Source organism: Gallus gallus, chromosome 33, assembly GCF_016699485.2.
Source record: "Gallus gallus isolate bGalGal1 chromosome 33, bGalGal1.mat.broiler.GRCg7b, whole genome shotgun sequence".
In the NCBI taxonomy this organism is placed as follows: domain Eukaryota; kingdom Metazoa; phylum Chordata; class Aves; order Galliformes; family Phasianidae; genus Gallus; species Gallus gallus.
The window spans coordinates 3642015-3656658 of NC_052564.1; the positions used below are offsets into that span (position 1 = coordinate 3642015).

Consider the following 14644-nt stretch of genomic DNA (forward strand, 5'->3'; position numbering starts at 1 on the left):
TTGATCTTCACATTCCCCATCAGCCCTTCCTTCCCAGTGAGTATGAGATCCAGCAGAGCACCTCTCCTCTTTCACTCCTCTATGGCTTGGTCAAGAAGCTGCCATCTGTGCTCTCCAGGGATCTTCTGGATGGTGTATGCCCTGCTGTGCTGTCCCTGCACCAGTCACTAGAGTGAAAAGGGTCCCCAATGGAGACAATGGCGTGACAACATGAGGCTCCCATCTGTCTGTAGAGGGCACCTTCCACTTGCTCTTCCTGATCAGGAAGCCAGGAACAGACACTGTTGGGCTCCTCAGTTGGCCATTTCCTTTCTCTCTGACCTGGCTGCTCTGCCATCCCCAGGCAGAACTCAGTGCACTCTCACAGAGGGCAGTCAGTCGCCCTTCCTTGTCTCCTTGCCCATCCATCATAAAGACTCTTTATCACCATTGTCCTGCAGTCCAGTTGTGGAAGCAATTTAACTGTGTAGCTGTGGTCCAAAAAAGAGCTCAAGCCTGCAACTGTACAAAGAGTTCTAGCACAGCATGTGTTGGTGTTCCCGTTAGCGTCCTTCTCTGTGTGTCATTTCTGTTATGGGTCATGAGCACAGGTTTCCAGATTTGGCATATGCTTCTCTCGTGGTCAAACTTCTTTCAGTGGGAACAACTGTGCTTCTGGAATCCACTGGGCATGTTGATTAATTGAGCTGACTTGGAAGTACGTTCTGCAGTGATGCCTTGCAGGAGCTGTCAGCTCAGGAGGGCCATGGATATCTCCAGGGAGTGAAGGAAATCACCTCCTCTGCTGCTGAGCTGGGCCGGGCTCCTGGGACACAGGGAGCTGATAGAAGTGGGCAGTGCTACAGAGAGACACTTGTGCCCAGGAGCAGCTCCTGTGTACTACGCAGCAGGGCTGGGGAAATCATCTGCAGCAGAAAGGGAGGATAGAAGGAAGAGAGCTTACAGGCTGTGTGGCACAATAGCAGGCTGAGAGCTCACGGGAGGTGCATTTCTCTCTATCCTTGACAAGGTAAGTCTTTTCCTCCAGGCAATGAATCTTCTTTTCCTGGAGAGATCGCTAAATCTGGGACATCCCATTACATATCTGGCTGAAGATGCTCCATGTTTCTTTACTGTGGAGAAAGACCTTCTACAGATAGGGGTTCTGTGCTGCAGTGTCAGAGCACAGCCCTGAGGGCTGCATGTCCCAGGACGGCTGCGGGCTGTGCAGCCGGGGGTGCAGCCGGATGCCCAGGGCTGTGGTGCAGAGCAGGGTCCCTGCTGTGCCCCAGGGGCTGTGTGCCGGGGCAGGGACTCTGCCGCCTGCCAGGCTCAGCACTCAGCCTGCCCGGGGAGCTGCCCAGGGCGCTGCGGGGAGACGTGTGGGGGGAAGGAGCCCCCCAGCAGGGCAGGGCAGGGGCCTTCTGCTGCCACAGCTGCTGCCTGGGGCAGGGGGATCACAGCTACGCTAAACCCCCGAGTGATTCCAAGAGCACTTCGCAAGAGTAGAGACAAGGCAGGGATTTTCTATTTACTGTTCTAAAGGGAGGGGAAAGAGTTGGAGGCAGAAATCTGAAGGGAGATGTGAAATATGAACACATCTCTGAGAATCCTGAATTGTACCTCCCTCAGTCTGCTGTTATATGAGCAATCTCCTCATGTGCTTTCAGCCTCTTCTCTCCCAAAGGACAGCACCAGCTGAGATAATCGTCCTTTTTTTTTCTTTTCTGCAGACATGAACATGGAACTACCCTGCAAACAGCCAGCTTTCCCTAAGAGAAATTTAAGTGCACAGAGGAAGGGATGGGCGCCCTGAGTGCAGACAGGGTAAAGATATGAGACATGGAAATAGCTCTTAAGAGGAGAATATCCAGAAGGCTGGGATATGATTAGGAAATGAGAGGAAGGCTAAAGCTTCTTTCAGCTTCTACTTCTTCGAGAATAATGAACCTCATGAAGTTGAACTCAAGTGATGGAACTAAATGAACACTGTCCTTAAAGAAAGAAAGTCTTTATAGAATGGTGGGATGAGTGTCACTGAGAATGGTCTTGTCTTGTCATTATCTCCTGCACCCTGAACAGGACTCCATGCCCAGGAACCACAGATGGCCAACAGCAGCTCCATCAGCGAGTTCCTCCTCCTGGCGTTGGCAGACACGCGGCAGCTGCAGCTCCTGCACTTCTGGCTCTTGCTGGGCATCTACCTGGCTGCCCTCCTGGGCAACGGCCTCATCAGCACAGCCGTAGCCTGCGACCACCGCCTGCACACCCCCATGTACTTCTTCCTCCTCAACCTCGCCCTCCTCGACCTGGGCTGCATCTCCACCACTCTCCCCAAAGCCATGGCCAATGCCCTCTGGCTCACCAGGGCCATCTCCTACGCAGGATGTGCTGCACAGGTCTTTTTCTTTCTCTTCTTCCTCGCAGCAGAATATTCCATTCTCACCATCATGTCCTATGACCGCTACGTTGCCATGTGCAAGCCCCTGCACTACGGGACCCTGCTGGGCAGCAGAGCTTGTGCCACCATGGCAGCAGCTGCCTGCGGCACGGGGCTTCTCTATTCCCTGCTGCACACTGCCAATACATTTTCTCTGCCTCTGTGCCAAGGCAATGCTGTGGATCAGTTCTTCTGTGAAATCCCCCACATCCTCAAGCTCTCCTGCTCAGATGCCTACCTCAGGGAAGTTGGGCTTATTGTGCTTAGTGTCCCTATGGAGTTTGGGTGTTTTGTCTTCATTGTTGTGTCGTATGTGCAGATCTTCAGGGCCGTGCTGAGGATGCCCTCTGAGCAGGGACGGCACAAAGCCTTCTCCACGTGCCTCCCTCACTTGGCTGTTGTCTCCTTGTTTCTCAGCACTGGTATGGTTGCCTATTTGAAACCCCACTCTGTCTCCTCCCCCTCTCTGGATCTGGTGGTTTCATTTCTGTACTCTGTGGTGCCTCAAGCACTGAACCCCCTCATCTACAGCATGAGGAACCAGGAGCTCAAGGATGCTCTTTGGAAACTGATGACCAAACGTCTTTTGAAAGCAATGAACTGCCCATCTTTATCTGTATAGGACTTGTAATGTAGATTTTTATAGAAACAAGAAATCTTATTTTGGCTTGTGTGTTTTTTTGTTTGTTTGTTTGTTTGTTTTTTGTTTGTTTGTTTGTTTTTGGTCCTGTTTGTTTTGTTGTATTAAGAACAATATATTAAAAGGTTTTTTTTTGTTTTTTTTTTCCATTTTTCAACTGTTTTAATGCTTTTCATTCAAATGTCACCACCCCTATCAATTCCTATTCAGCTTGTACGTGTGCAGTGTGACCCACACACTCTGTACATATGGAACCAGGCTCTGTGAATCTTAACAGAACAAAGGACGTGCAATGAATTTGTCTGTCATTCTTCTTGTGAGACATTTCTGGAGCTGCCAGGGTCAGTTTTCTACGAAACCCACAATCCAGCAGGAAGCACACGGCTGTTAATCCAACTGTGCCGTGACTTCAGCCTGCAATAGCTGACGGGCCATCCTTTGGCTCCCGGATGGGATCTGAGCTTTCAGGTTCACATCTGTCATTGCCTCTGGCAGGCCAGCCACAGCACCTGGTTTGCACACTGGTTGTCAGATCCCCTCTTCCTCAATCTCTGTGAGACCCTGAATAGGAAAGGGTCTTGGATATGGGTTCTCATCTCAGAGGTTTAAACATTTTCCCTGAAGTCTCCCTTCAGTGCGTCTTTCCATTTGCCACAGAGTTGGGCACTGCCTCCAGCATGCCCTGGGGTAGCTGAAGCATGCATGAGAGCTCAGGAAAAGTTCCTCAGGACTATCAGGAGACATTCTGGAGCATGAATTTGTAGGTAGGAGATGTGACTCTGGGGTAGCACAGAGCTGCATGGAAGGCGGTGCAGGTTCTCCTGCAGAGCTTTGTGTCCTTCCCCTTCCTGAGTGAGGTGCCACTTCTGTCACAGGAATGGAACAGCCAACAGAGGTGAGACAGAAGCTTTGCAAGAAAAGGCTCAGTGTTGCACCGAGAGACAGAATTTAGTGGTGTGGTGGTGGTGTGCCGACCTGAACCTCAATCTGAGAGTCCCTTAGCCTTGCAGCTCCTGTGGCTTGGTGGCAGTGCTGCTGTGTGGCTGCAAACACAAGGAAGGACATGCAGTGGGCACTTCTGTCACACAGGTTGTTTCCACCACAGCAGTCTATTGTTAACAGAGATCTCCTCATGGCAGTGCCTGAAGGCTCAGGGCTTCTATAAAAGTTGCTGCCAGGAACATTCCCAAGGAATGGACTGCACAGATTCCCAGACTTACTCTCCCACTCATGCTAAAACCAAGCTTTAATTGCTAGCATTAAAGTGCGATATTTAATGCTAGCCCTCACAGTATTCCAAAGCAAAACACTGTTCCATAATGCTTGCCCATACCCTTAGACCGTCCTGAAAACCTTAGCAGAACACCAAGCCCTCTCACTAAATCTTTGCTTCATCTGTGCCCCAAAAGGTGAGTTTTGACCCATAATCCCTATCCTGAACACCCAGTACCCACAGACGCAGTTCCTGTGCTCTGCCCTCCTCACCTTCATTCCTCCCCCAACCGTAAACTTTGCATACTTGGCTCTTCAGGGCAGAGCAGGAATCGTGGAGTCTTTGAGCAAATGCATTTAATGAAGTGATGAATGTGAAGTGATATATGTACAGGAGGTGACGTGTGACTGATCAGCTTGAGGCCATACGGAGGAGGTGGGTCGGAATGCTGCGATGAGCTCAGCTCTACCTCAGGACCTCATGGGCCTGCAGGTGGCACGTGAAGGTGGCAGTGAGATCCCTTCTGTCTGTGGAGTTGATAGGCCAGCACCAGGAAGGTGTCACGGGAAGGAATGGTGTGCTCACTTCTGCCTGAAGCAGCTGTTGGTCAGCCCTCGACTTCTGGCTGGGATCTGTGCATACAGGATCACATCTGCGGTGTCCCTGAGAGCGAGACAGAAAGTGCCAGGTTGACATGTTGACAGTGGGATCCTCCCTGCCTAAGCACCTGGTAGGCTTCATAGAGGAGGGAGGAGGTTTGTGTGAGGGACTGTGATGGATGTTCTGTGTGAGTACACAACTCGACATCAGGAGGGATATGACTTGGACGTGTTTGCCCAAGTAATGGTATGTGCCTTGGAAGGTGACGGTGACATTCCTTCTTCTCAGTGGCTGACAGGCCACAAGAAAACTGATGGGTGGTGTTTCCATTGGGAAGTGATTTCCAACATGACGGAGTTTACCTTGGTAGTGGAAATGCGCGATGGGGGAAAAAAACCTACCTCAAAGTGCAGCTGGAAATGTAGAGAGCATGAAGAGGAAGAAACGTCACTGGAAGAGTTATGATGTGGGGCCATGCGAAGGGATCACTCCATGGCTTTGTGTTTCAAGGGATGTTCAGAGAGGCTTGAGAGACATCAGTGATTTCAGTGCCAGGGTCAGAGCAGGGTAGAGAGGAGAGGTGGGTGTCTGCAGACCACAGGGAAATAAAGGCTGGGCTGGAACAGCACAGGAAAGCCTGCAGAGGAGAAGGCAGTGGGTGCTGGTGAGGATGGAGGGCCCCAGCAGCAATAAGGTCTGAGTCCCTTTGGTATGGTTTGTGAGAAGATTTATTATTCTCATGGTAATGGGGCCTCACTGCCTCCTTGCATCCCTGTGCAGAGTCTGGGAGGTGTCACCCCATTGTTCATCACATGGCTTAGAATTGGCCCCAACCCACCAACCCCAGGACAAGCCCTGAGCCAGATACGATCGATCTCCCCTCAGGTGTCTGGATGTCAGGCCTTGGCCCTTCTTCATCAAACGTATCAAGAGCTTTCTCAGCACAGTGCTTTACCTGACTGTAACCGTAGCTTCCACTTACCTGTTTTAACAAGTCCAAGGGGAGGCTGTGTGTCCCTCAGTGGGCCCCACTAGTCCTCCCATAACCTTCAGCTTTTCCTTCTGACTTGACTTTCTCAGATGCTTACAACATTCTCCTCTCAGTACCTCAGGTTGTTAGACCTAGCATCAAATGTACCACGAGTCTCTCTGAAGTGCAGAAAATTGCAATGAGCCATGTCTGTTCCATCATGTGCTGGAAGTCAAGATTTATACAGCTTTCTGATTTGAAGCAGTGTATCTTGTGGCATTTGGAGTGTCATTCTCCCATTGTTGTCAATCCAGAGAGTCTCCTAAGGAGATCTGCATAGGCAGGCAAAGCAATTGCTTGAGCTCTGACACAGTACGGACAACCTGACTGCTCACCTCCCCACACCTGACGTGTCAGCTCTACGCCACCTGGCACTTGCATCACTTTTCCCTACAGCAGACTTCTCCACTGAAGTCTGCAGCTGGATGTTACAGCTCCTTTACGCCGTTCCTTTACCTGCTTTCCTTAGAGAGCTGTCTGCACACAGGCACTGGATGTTTCTTCCTACTATAAAACAAGCAACAGTAAAACATGATACAGTTTCCCTAAAACCAGAACATACTCCTCAGCCATATCCCACCTGCGTGGTTTACCTCCCTAAAAGGATAAGTACTTTACATAGATAGATAGGAAATGAGTAATGTCAATCGGAAAAGCATATGAACTGAAGGTTAAATGATAAATCAGCTCTGCTGCACTGTGTGATCACGAGCACCCAGTGCCATCTCCAGAGGCCCACGAGGTCCTGTCTGGGATGGACAGCAGTCCAAGAGGACCTGCAGGAGACCAGAGCCCTCTGGAAGCTACAGATGGATCATGGGAAGAGGGTCTCAGGGCAGTACACTGCCAACAGTTGTCTTGGTCCCTGTAGCTGCAGCCCAACCCAGCACACTAAATGCCTCCCAGACAAGTCAGTGTATCTCTGCGAGTTACCCAGCACTGAAATGGCCACTGATAAGCCAAGAAACTCTGCCTTATTCTCAGTACACAGAAACATCTGTGAACTACTTTGGGTCATCGGTGTCAAATTCGGCCTGAAAGACTCAAGTATAGGTCACAGTGTCATGGTTTTGTAACTTCGCTATTGGTATTCCACATCATAACATCATGGACAAAAGAGAAGAACTACGTATCCCAGAGGACCTCACGGTCAGAGAAGGAAGACACATCACGGAAGATACGTCATCTGGTTGCGCGCGGTGCTTCTTCACTTTCGCTTGCTGCCGGGAGAGGAGTGGGTGTGCTTTCCAAGCCGGGCGCCTTCATCAAGTAAGGCTTTCGGTTTCGGAAACTCTCTCACTCTCTCTCTCTCTCCCTCTCTATCGCTCTTTCGCTCTCTCTCCCTCATTCCATTTGGTTTATTATACTTACTCCCGATTAGATTGTATTGTATCGTGTCATCTTGCATCTCAACATCATAGTTAGTAAAATAAGTTCTCCTTCTTAGATTGTTGCCACCGCTTCGTTTTTCTCGGGAAGTGAAGGGGGAGGGGGGCCCACAAGCCTACCGGCCCCCTGTCATGGGCACAGATCTATCTAGGTAACTCCGTGACAATTTTGGTGGAGAATGCGGGCAAGATTCATCTGAAGCTTTAACGTTAGTAAGAAAAAAAGGATTTCGTTAGGCCAGACTGTGAGACTACAAAGCATTGCTGGTGCTGGTGTGACCTTCATAGATTAGATTATAGCCTGGGCAGTCCGCCAAACTCCAGACACTGTACCGAGTGGTTCCCGTTTGTTTTTTTTTTTTTTTCCTCCTTCTCTTTATTCCCCCTTACGTTAGCAGTTATCAACTATGAGGTTGCTCTGTATTGTCAAAGCACTGTATAAGGGATTAAAAGCTATCATGTTCCTTGCCAGTTACCGGTCTATAATTAACCTCTTCATGTCTTGCTGTGGAGTTGTATTCATATACAACCAAGTGAGGGCCCTGATAGAGGCACCTGCCTGGTGGCTTTATGCAATGTGGTATAATTTGAATTTTGAGACCTTCGAACCGGTTTCTAGGCTTCCCTCCCAGTTTGTTGAACGTTTTTCGAACACCGAGTCAGTGCTCATATTTTCGTGCATATTATCGATATCTTTGAATATATTCCTCTTCATTCGTGCTAAGTGGAAGGAGCCTCCTCCAAGACCAGAGAATGATGACTGGCAAGGAATATGGAAAGGTTTAAGAAGAATCTTAGAACCGTGGGGACCCGCCGTGCCATGGGATTTCACCCCTGAACATCTGTGGGATCCCGAGAAACTGAGCCAGCATTTGAGTCAGGGGCAGTGTGGCTTAGATAGATCAAAGGAGGCACGACTCATCTGGGGCTTGGCTTGTGCCTACCGCACCCTGTATAGTACTGTTCTGGAGAGAGACAGTTTCCGAGCGGAGGTGCAAGCCGAAGGGGGAAATCTCCAAGTCAGACCTGATCAGTCACAACAGACACCAGTAACAGTGTCAGTAGCCCCTGTAGAAGGCAAGAAATGGAAGCGGGTGTCCTCACGTCTAGAGCGAAAAAAGGAAGAAGAAGAAGAAGGAGAGGAAGTGGAAGAGGAGGTGGTAGAGGAAGATCCAGGTGAGGGGACTTCCTCAGAACCAAGAAAAGCAAAAGCAAAAACTAAGAGGCACGAAGAGGACAGCGATGAAGAGGAGATCTCTATTACTGTTCGTCGACCTCTCAAGATGTCTGAGATCATAAGCTCAAGAAAGGAATTTGAACGACGCCCGAATGAAACTGTTGTCACCTGGTTGCTTCGTTGTTGGGATAGTGGGGCCAGTAGCTTGTCTCTAGATGGTAATGAAGCACGCCAATTAGGAGACATTGCCGGAGACAAATCCATCGACAGAGCAATTAGTAGATGTTTGGATGAAGCTGCAACCCTCTGGGACCGAATACTAATAGCTGTGAAGGAAAGGTATCCCTACAAAGAACTTCTGCAGCCTGCAAAGAAAACGTGGAATACAATTGAGAGAGGTATCCAGTATTTGAGGGAAATAGCCCTGGTGGAAATGCTCTATGAGTCTAATTTTGTTCCTAACGATCCACGCCAAAACCATGATCCGGAGAGAGTGAGGACAACACCTGAAATATGGCAAAAACTTACAAGAGCAGCACCAGACAGATACGCCCCCACACTATTAGCCACATTCCACAGATACGAGGACCAACAGAGAAGACCCCTAGTCTTCGAATTGATTCTTACACTCCAAAACTATGAGCAGCATCTACCCCCAACCCACGTTTCCATTTCAGCCGTCACAGAGTTAGCAAACAGACTGGGTGATGTAGAAGAGCAGATGTCCCTATTGATTAATCGTGATGAACCTGTAGAACCCGTAATAGTATCGGAAACGTTTGACGACGAACAAGATAAGCAAAGGGGCCTAATGAAAGAGCTTATCAAACTAATGAAAATCCAATTAATTAAAGAAGATGGATCCCCCTCCTCACCTGTAACATCAAAAATTTCAGCTACCGAAGGCAAACGCTTTCCTGCTCGAGTGAGAAACAACAACAGGACGGCTTCGCGTGTTGCCTTGTGGCGTTATCTCCGTGACCATGGAGAAGATATGAGGAAGTGGCACGATCAAGATACTCCCGTACTGCGAGCACGAGTGAGAGAATTACAGAACAGACCAACCACCAGTGTAGTTGCTCCAGTTACAACAGGTAATGAATAGAGGGGCCCTGCCCTCAGTCAGGGGAGGGAGAGGGATAACAGAGTTTATTGGACTGTGTGGATCCGATGGCCTGGCACATCAGAACCACAGAAATATAAGGCATTGGTGGATACCGGTGCACAGTGCACTCTAATGCCCTCGAATCATGAAGGGACAGAATCAGTCCATATTTCTGGAGTGACTGGGGGTTCTCAAGAACTGACTGTGTTGGAGGCCAAAATAAGCCTCACTGGTAAAGACTGGCAAAAGCATCCTATTGTGACTGGCCCAGGGGCTCCATGCATACTGGGTATTGATTACCTCAGAAGGGGGCATTTCAAGGATCCTAAGGGGTATCGATGGGCCTTTGGAATAGCTGCTGTAGATACAGACAACATTAAGCAGCTATCTGTTTTGCCTGGCCTGTCAGAAGATCCGTCTGCTGTGGGGTTGCTGCAAGTAAAAGAGCAGCAGGTACCAATTGCCACCAAAGCAGTGCATAGACGGCAGTATCGAACCAACAGGGATTCCTTGCTCCCTATTCATAAATTGATTCGTCAACTAGAAAGTCAAGGAGTGATCAGCAGAACCCATTCACCTTTTAACAGCCCCATATGGCCAGTGCGTAAAGCCAGTGGAGAATGGAGGCTGACGGTAGACTACCGTGGCCTGAATGAAGTCACACCCCCGCTGAGTGCTGCTGTGCCGGACATGCTAGAACTCCAATATGAATTGGAGTCAAAAGCAGCCAAGTGGTATGCCACCATTGACATCGCTAATGCCTTCTTTTCCATTCCTCTGGCCAGAGAGTGCAGGCCACAGTTCGCCTTCACCTGGAGGGGCATTCAGTATACTTGGAACCGTTTGCCCCAGGGGTGGAAACACAGCCCAACCATTTGCCACGGATTAATCCAAACTGTATTGGAACAGGGCAGTGCTCCTGAGCATCTGCAATACATTGATGATATTGTTGTGTGGGGCGATACAGCAGAAGATGTTTTTAAGAAAGGAGAGCAAATAATCCAAATTCTTCTGCAAGCTGGTTTTGCTATTAAGCGAAGCAAAGTGAAAGGACCTGCCCAGGAGATTCAGTTCCTAGGTATAAAGTGGCAAGATGGGCGCCGTCACATCCCAGCAGATGTGGTTGACAAAATCACTGCCATGTCTCCACCCATTAATAAGAAAGAGACACAATCTTTTCTGGGTGTAGTGGGCTTTTGGAGGATGCATGTTCCAAACTATAGCCTTATTGTAAGCCCCCTGTATCAAGTGACGCGGAAGAAGAATGATTTTACATGGGGTCCTGAACAGCAGCAGGCTTTTGAGCAGATCAAACATGAGATAGCCCGTGCCGTGGCTCTGGGGCCAGTACGGACGGGACAGGATGTAAAGAACATCCTCTACACTGCTGCTGGAGAGAAAGGTCCCACCTGGAGCTTGTGGCAAAGAACCTCAGGGGAGACCCGAGGCCGACCCCTGGGATTCTGGAGTCGAGCATACAGGGGGTCTGAAGAGTGCTACACCCCAACTGAGAAGGAAATCTTAGCCGCGTATGAGGGGGTTAGGGCTGCTTCCGAAGTAGTCGGTACTGAGACGCAGCTCCTCCTGGCACCTCGACTGCCAGTGCTGAACTGGATGTTTAAAGGAAAGATTCCCTCCACCCATCATGCTACTGATGCCACTTGGAGCAAGTGGATTGCACTGATTACACAACGAGCTCGAATGGGGAACTTCAGTCGTCCAGGAATCTTAGAGGTGATCATGGACTGGCCTGAAGGTAAAAAGTTTGAAACATCACCAGGAGAAGAGGTATCACGTGCCAAAGAGGCCCCACCATATAATGAACTACCAGGAAATGAAAAGAAATATGCCCTGTTCACAGATGGATCGTGTCGTATTGTTGGGAAGTATCGCAGATGGAAAGCTGCTGTGTGGAGCCCCGTGCGACAAGTTGCAGAGGCCACTGAAGGAAAAGGAGAATCAAGTCAGTTTGCAGAGGTCAAGGCTGTCCAACTAGCCTTAGATGTCGCTGAACGGGAGGGGTGGCCAGTGCTTTATCTTTATACTGATTCATGGATGGTGGCGAATGCCTTATGGGGGTGGTTACAGCAGTGGGAGCAAAATAACTGGCAACGGAGAGGTAAACCTATTTGGTCTGCTGAACTGTGGAAAGACATTGCTGCCCGAATAAAGAATATGGTGGTAAAGGTGCGCCACGTAGATGCTCATGTGCCCAAGAGTCGGGCTACGGAAGAACAGAAAAATAACCATCACGTAGATCAGGCAGCCAAAATTGAGGTGGCTCAAATAGACTTGGACTGGCAGAACAAGGGTGAATTATTTCTAGCTCGGTGGGCCCATGAGACCTCGGGCCATCAAGGGAGAGATGCAACGTATAAGTGGGCTAGAGACCGAGGGGTGGACTTAACTATGGATGCTATTGCACAAGTTATTCATGACTGTGAAACATGCGCCATAATCAAACAAGCCAAGAGGATGAAACCTCTCTGGGAGGAAGGGCGATGGCAAAAGTATAAATATGGGGAGGCGTGGCAGATTGACTATATCACCTTGCCACGATCCTGCAATGGTAAGCGTTATGTGCTCACCATGGTGGAAGCGACCACTGGGTGGCTTGAAACATATGCAGTACCCCATGCTACCGCCAGAAATACCATATTAGGTCTGGAGAAACAAGTTCTGTGGCGACATGGCACCCCAGAAAGAATTGAATCAGATAATGGGACTCATTTTAAAAATTCTCTTATAAATACTTGGGCCAAAGAACATGGCATTGAATGGATTTATCATATCCCCTATCATGCACCAGCTTCTGGTAAGATTGAACGATACAATGGGTTGTTAAAAACTATGCTGGAGGCAATGGGCGGTGGAACATTTAAGCACTGGGAGAAGCATCTGGCAGAAGCCACCTGGTTGGTCAACACCAGGGGATCTATCAATCGTGATGGTCCTACCCATTCCAGCTCCCTACATACTGTAGAGGGAGATAAGGTCCCTGTAGTACATGTAAAGAGCATGTTGGGAAAAGCAGTTTGGGTCCTTCCAGCCTCTGGAAAGGGCAGACCTCTCCGTGGAACTGTTTTTGCCCAGGGACCTGGCTCCACTTGGTGGGTGATGCAGAAAGATGGGGATGTTCAATGTGTACCACAAGGGAATTTGATGTTGGGGGAGTGCAGTCAGTAGTTCTATGTATATGTATTAAGCATGATATAATGATGTAGAATAAGGGGTGGAATGTCATGGTTTTGTAACTTCGCTATTGGTATTCCACATCATAACATCATGGACAAAAGAGAAGAACTACGTATCCCAGAGGACCTCACGGTCAGAGAAGGAAGACACATCACGGAAGATACGTCATCTGGTTGCGCGCGGTGCTTCTTCACTTTCGCTTGCTGCCGGGAGAGGAGTGGGTGTGCTTTCCAAGCCGGGCGCCTTCATCAAGTAAGGCTTTCGGTTTCGGAAACTCTCTCACTCTCTCTCTCTCTCCCTCTCTATCGCTCTTTCGCTCTCTCTCCCTCATTCCATTTGGTTTATTATACTTACTCCCGATTAGATTGTATTGTATCGTGTCATCTTGCATCTCAACATCATAGTTAGTAAAATAAGTTCTCCTTCTTAGATTGTTGCCACCGCTTCGTTTTTCTCGGGAAGTGAAGGGGGAGGGGGGCCCACAAGCCTACCGGCCCCCTGTCACGGGCACAGATCTATCTAGGTAACTCCGTGACACACAGTCACTGTGGTGGAAACCAAAATGTTGGGAAAACGTCTGCACCAAACTATGGAAATTAAAAAGGAACAGTGTGAAAAGACTCATCAGGTCAGTCCTCAGATGAAGGTTATGTACAGTTAATCTGCTACAGAGGTGGAGAGCAAAAAGCATTGGATTGTGCTTCAAATAACTTAAAAAGGCCTAACTCACTTAATCCATGAATTAATGCAAATACTATCAGAGTGAAGGACACTGGTTTATGCCATAACATGAGGAAGAAAGTAGGTTGCTGGTCTATGAAACGTCATTCCTGTGCCATGACCAGTGCAGATAACGCTGGAGTAGAAGCTCCAGGCCAGCAACAATATACTGAAGCCATGGTTGTAGCAGTAGGCTCTTTAAGCATCTGAGCACAAGTTCTCATTATCAAAATGAATGTGGAGGCCACCACTGCAAAAATGCTGCTTCACATCATCTTTTCTCAGTGGACTCTGCTGCACACCATCAAGTGCAGCCGGGCCAGCAGCTGGAAGGAGTCATTGTGGGGACAGGAAGTGCATTCCTACACCACTCATCCCAGCAGGGACAGGACAGGGCAGAGGAGCAAGGGAGAGGCAGGCTGAGGACAGGTGACTGGAGTGCTGATGCCAGGTCTCTGTCACTGCAGCACCTGAATGTCCCCTGGAAAATGTGAAGGCCGGCAGCACTGGGAGGTCATTGAATGCATCAGCAGGGACAGCACTGGAGAGGGAAGGGTGAGGTGGGTGGCTGAGCCCCATCCAGGTGCTGGCTGTGGCTCCTATCTGGTGCAGCCACCTACGGCAGGAGGGCAAGCACAGCATGTTCCTTCTCATCCATCTGTGCCTGAACACACCACGATGCTCCATAGCCCTTCTCCAGGCCCAGCCCTCCTCCCACACAGCCTTGCTCAGGGCAGTGTGTCCATACTGGCTTGGCCTGGCTCCTGCTTCCCTCCTGCTTCCCTCCCCATGCTCCCTGAGGGACCCTGAGCTGGTGGAGCTGCTCTGCAGAGCGAGGGAGCTGTGGTGCCCTGGGACACCGGGCTGACCCTGTGCTGCTCAGGGCCAGTGAATGTTTGCTGGGCCATGTACAACCAAGAAGGGAGCTCTTGTCCATTCTTTGGTCCTCCCAGATCATCCTGGGACTCTGAACCATACAGAACCCCAGGAAAGCAAGAGGACTTTCCTGAGGGCTACGCCATGCCTGTATTCCTGGCACAGCTTTGGAAGAGGCATTCAGTCCTCTGGCCCTCCCCTGAACAGCCTCTTCTGTTACAATGGCCCCAGAAGGGAGGCCAGCCATGGCACAGTGCTACACACTGCCTGCCTTGCCAGCA

The 14644-nt window shown here is 49.6% G+C and overlaps 1 protein-coding gene across 1 annotated transcript; it reads left to right on the forward strand.

The window, feature by feature from the left end:
- Positions 1–2465: 2465 nt before the first annotated feature.
- Positions 2466–3055, forward strand: LOC121107959 (olfactory receptor 14C36-like; the record flags this gene model as incomplete). Its single annotated transcript, XM_040654567.1, has 1 exon — positions 2466–3055. A coding segment is annotated over one exon (576 nt), but the record flags the coding sequence as incomplete, so codon positions are not given.
- Positions 3056–14644: the final 11589 nt, after the last annotated feature.